The following is a 4,665-nucleotide window of genomic DNA, read 5'->3' as shown; positions in this document are numbered from 1 at the left end:
CCCCCCCCCCCCAATAATAGTTTCATGGCCAAAGTGGTTCAAGTTTGATGGGGGATTTGTGCAGGTCGAGTTGGTGCTCAATAGTTTAAGTTACGTGAAGATTTGGCTGGCCAAATCGGCTTCTCGTCACACCGACGCAGTTGGTTTTCAAATGTCAACGGACCAAGTTCATCAAGAAGAAGGGCATAGCAAACTCGAAAACATGGCATAGGGCTGTCGATAGCTGCAGCTGTCTCCTGAATTGGAAGCCGGCGGTCGGCTCCCCAAGCTTCTTCGGGAGGCTTTGTGTGATTTCGGCCCGATTGACCCGGCAAATCATCACCTCGATTACATCATCGCTGCTCTGTCAGGTAAGTTCGGATATCGAGTTGATGAATATCAGCTCTTTTCTCCCTCTGGAGCGGGTTTATAGATTCAGATTTTGACAGTATTAGGACTTTTTGCTCCAGCTGCTTTGCTCCATTTTGCAGCGCCCAGCGGAAAAAGATTGAACACACCCTTATCTATGTCGTTTCGGTGCCTTTGAAGGGTCAATAATCATAGAGCTGGGTATCTAGGTCTTGTGAAGACAAGTTTGCTCTGGAGAATTGCTCATGTTTGGCCCTTCCGGCTGTCTGCTTCCAGAGACTGCAGTGGAACAAGGACACATCCAGACGTACACGGCGGGAGCGCCCAGTTCCAAATGGTTTAACATCCTAAAACGAGTGATATCTGTCCTGGTCAGCAGTCCTCCAGTCTGGCAAGAGGATATATAAGATAGCAAGACATCACCTGTCTCAAACACTCAGAAATCACTCTTCACCTTTGCACAAGAAGGAGGAATAGTCTTTTTGACTTCTTTCCCACTTTATCCCCTCATACAATCTCAAGCAAGTAGCTCTACCCTTTGAGACTTCACAATGAAGCTTGCCCTACTTGCCACTTTGGCTGCTCTCTCCGGAGCCCTCGCCGACCGTGTTGAAGTTTGGGAAAATATGAACTACCGTGGCCGGCAATCCTCTTATGTGAGTCCCTCCCGTCCCACTGACTTTTTCAACCTTTTTCGATTTCAAAACGCCACGCCTTTTAAGCCCAAGCTAACATCCAAGGGGTCCGTCCTAGGAAACCAAGTAAGTTCATAGAATATCTCCAATAGGGCATTTACCACCCTAAATATCCATATCACTGACTTGTGCTCCTTTCCCCAATCCATAGAGGAGTCACGAACGTCCCCTTCCTGTTCCGATCCTACTCCTGGACCCGATCACCAGGCAGCAACTGCTGCGCGGCGTTTTGCAAAGGGAGATCTGGTATGTTTATTACCACCTTCCCCGACTTCAAGCTCCCTGTATTCTAAGTGATGTAAGGGGCTAATATTGGGAAATCTAACACTTAGACCGTGAACATCTTCTGTACTTCCTAATAGCCGCCCGGAGTTTGGGCCAGGTGCTGATCGGGTTATCATCCGGTGTGGCGGTTCCGAGAATCGACTGCAAAAATGAAAAGTAGGTGAGCTCACCGTCAAGGAAAAGCAAGGGGTAGTCTTGAAGGAGGTCAGAGGATCCATATTGTGGCTTTCCGTCTGTGGAATAACCGCGAATGAAGCTTTGGGGGGGAAGGGCAGTTTTTGATTTCTAAGGGGACCGCTGGACTACCTACATCGAGATTTATGATTTCCTCACAGCAGTAATTTAAAAGATATTCGGGATGAGTTTCGACAAGTTTGAATTTTGACTGTTTTCCCAAAGCCTAGGGTTCTCGTTTTATTCATGATTTTATATTCGGTGTTTTGTCATATATAGATACATTTATCCAACATTGACCACCTAATTGAGGCCAAGTGTCAATGTAAATCGTCTCAAGTTTGGTATGAACCCTCATCCAAATCTTAATGAATCTCAAGACTCAAGTTCTGCAACATATGCGCCGCGTGCACAGTAAAGGTGTTGCCCATAAATCTTTGTGATCGAGGACAGGTATTCTGCAAATTCGATCTTGTAGTTTAGTTGGCGAACTTTTTGTGTGTGTCAATGACCTTCTGGACTTCATCGTAGCTGCCCATGAAAATGCCGCTTCTATCATGGATAGATTCGGGAATAATCTCGAGAAGTCGCTGCATCTGCGAGTTGATCGCTTGGCCTCCGGCGTTTTCGAAGATCATAGCCATGGGCGCACACTCATACAGAATTCGAAGCTTCCCCTTGGGGCTCTTAGAATCAGCTGGGTAGGCAAAGATTCCTCCGTAGAGGAGGGTTCTGTAGGCATCGGCAACCATGCTGCCGATGTAGCGGGAACTGTGCGGTTTACCACCGCTTGGTGGGAATTTCAGGTCGTGGAAATATTGCTTGACCCATTCCTCCCAGTACATGGAGTTGCCTTCGTTGACACTGTAGATGGCGCGTTTAGCGGGAAGACGCATATTAGGGTGGGTTAGGATGAATTCGCCGAGGGAGTTCTCCAAAGTGAACCCATTGACGGTGCCTCCTCGCATAGTGATGACAAGTTGGGCCGAGGCGCCGTACATTGTAAACCCAGAGGCCACAAGCTCAGACCCTGGTTTGAGGATGTCCTTTGCGGAGACGGTGTAGTTTTCTGCGAGGACTTCATCCGACAGTTTGAAGATGCCGAAGATGGTACCAACGGAGACACCGGCGTCAAGGTTCGACGAGCCATCGATTGGGTCGCAGACAACAGCATAGCGGGCATTCTTGCATTCATTAAATATAATAGCTTCGTCTTCCTCCTCTGAAAACCAGCAGTCGGCATTTTCCAGAACCACGCATGGAAGCAACAAAGAGATCGTTTCCGATGACATCCAGTTTCTTTTGGTCATCACCCGTGGTGTTCGAAGACCCAGCAAGGCCAGTGAGGTTGATCAGGCTAGCGCGTCGGATGTAGTAGGCAATAGATTTGAAAGAGAATTGGAGGGCGTGGCAAAGAAGACTGCATCATAAGGATCTTGGTTAGCGGCTGATTTCCCGAAGTGCACACTAGTTATACAGAACTTCTACATACGTAAAATCACCGGTAGCTTCTGGGTGTTTCGTCTGCTCTTCAGTCAAGAACCTTGTGAGAGTGACGATATCTGTGTTGATCGACTCGTGACCGACCGCAGACGATCCATTTCCGTTCGCCTCTGCCATGGTGGATTGATCAGTAGTGGGTATGAGAGATAGGATGCAGAGCGTCTGATCTGGGCGCAATCGAGAACAGGAGGGCAGAGTCGATGGAGGCAGAGCAAGCAGAGATGGTTGACTGAGAAGTCAATTGACGTGAGAAGCGAAAGAGGGGACGAAGGGGTGATTTTGGCCGTGAAAAGTTACCAAGCCGAGGACGACGGAATCAACGTCACTGCTGGAAACAACAGCAACGGCCCACCGGTAACGCCGGCGTAATTGGGAACCCGTGATCAGCATTCTCCCGCGAACAGCCGCCGCCGCAGCCAGCAAACGGCCGGGAGAAAGAATACACGGCGCCGTCACGCGGCGTATCAAGGGGTATTGAGTTTCCCCGACCTGCGGTACAGCCAGCACCAGAGTATCTTCATTCCTGCAGTTGAACCGCCGCTTTTGCAGTTGAGCGGATGCGAGAAGATGCTGCGCTGAGGAGTGGACAGCGAGGATTGCGCTGCTGTGTGTGCGCATCAGCGATGGCGGGCGTCGCTCTCGCTCTGTTCAACCCCTCCACGATTGCCCCGCGCTAAAGGCACAGGGTTTCCGAGCCGTTCTCGCTGGGCCCCGAATATGTCCGATGCGCCATGCTGGGGCCGTTATTATTCACTTTTTATCATATTTGAATTCTGGCAGGATGATTTCATTGGGAGTGGGTTCAACCTCAAACCGAGTAGGGCGGGGAGAAAAGGAACTGCTTCCCTATTGTAACGGTAATCGTCATTATTGGCTCTCCTGCTTCCAGACACTGCAAGGGACAGGGCATCAAAACCTTCGCCGGCCATCTATGTATAGGTCATCCGTGAGTATCCATTTTCAGTAACACAGCTCCAGGGCCCCATGCGGAAGCAGAATTCGACCGCAATTCAACGGCACTGTCGATGTTCTCATGATGTGTCATTGCCGTGATAGGTGCCCGTACAGCATACCGGGCATGGGCGTCTGGTTGGCATATGAGCCACCTGCGGAGATTTTGATAAACGTCCACCATAGACTCGACAATCTTGAAGCCATGGCCGGCACGCTCATCGTTGTTGTCGCCGTTTATCTTTCCGCTCAGAAGCCGAAGCAAACAAATCAAACATATGCTTGGCGCGACCCAAGCTAACTAACCGAGTCTGGCAAGATGCTGCTTGGCGCGACACCAAACAAAAAGCTTTCAATTTTTTCAAAATCCACCAGATTTTCTTCTTCAACAACCATCACAGCTTCCAGCAAGCGATGACAATGGACTCAAAACTGCTAACTCAGCAGCTGGCTGCAACAGCCAACAGCAACCAACTAATATTAAGGTGAGTGCCAGTCTATGTTCTCATGTTTCCGGTTCTGGTTTGCCCGCGCCCATTCTTGTGATGAGTTGTACAACCGCTAAACTAGAGTCTTTGACCTCTTGTGGTATGAAAATAAATTTTGCACGTCAGTCTGATCTTAATACACTCTTGGAAGGATCGATACTCCCTGTTGAGTTGTCGACGAAGCTAACAGCTAGAAAAGACAGGTCTCAATCAACCCTCTT

General features: G+C 49.3%; 3 protein-coding genes across 3 annotated transcripts; 1 reads left to right on the top strand and 2 right to left on the bottom strand.

Moving 5' to 3' along the window:
* Nucleotides 1-899: 899 nt before the first annotated feature.
* UREG_05284 (uncharacterized protein) lies at nt 900-1,481 on the top strand (the record flags this gene model as incomplete). The annotated part of the gene is made up of 3 exons (XM_002584549.1): nt 900-1,109; nt 1,195-1,289; nt 1,406-1,481. 3 exons carry the CDS (start codon nt 900-902, stop codon nt 1,479-1,481), a joined length of 381 nt encoding a protein of 126 aa, XP_002584595.1.
* A 500-nt stretch (nt 1,482-1,981) lies between these two features.
* On the bottom strand, nt 1,982-3,122 carry UREG_05283 (fructose-1,6-bisphosphatase; the record flags this gene model as incomplete). The annotated part of the gene is made up of 3 exons (XM_002584548.1): nt 1,982-2,724; nt 2,756-2,922; nt 2,995-3,122. 3 exons carry the CDS (start codon nt 3,120-3,122, stop codon nt 1,982-1,984), a joined length of 1,038 nt encoding a protein of 345 aa, XP_002584594.1.
* Nucleotides 3,123-3,945: 823 nt separating this feature from the next.
* On the bottom strand, nt 3,946-4,352 carry UREG_05282 (uncharacterized protein; the record flags this gene model as incomplete). The annotated part of the gene is made up of 2 exons (XM_002584547.1): nt 3,946-4,197; nt 4,263-4,352. 2 exons carry the CDS (start codon nt 4,350-4,352, stop codon nt 3,946-3,948), a joined length of 342 nt encoding a protein of 113 aa, XP_002584593.1.
* Between the last annotated feature and the right edge of the window lie 313 nt (nt 4,353-4,665).

This window comes from Uncinocarpus reesii, genomic scaffold (genome assembly GCF_000003515.1).
Source record: "Uncinocarpus reesii 1704 scaffold_3 genomic scaffold, whole genome shotgun sequence".
Taxonomy (NCBI): domain Eukaryota; kingdom Fungi; phylum Ascomycota; class Eurotiomycetes; order Onygenales; family Onygenaceae; genus Uncinocarpus; species Uncinocarpus reesii.
The sequence above is the reverse complement of the archived record's forward strand: the minus strand, read 5'-3'. Positions and strand labels throughout refer to the sequence as shown.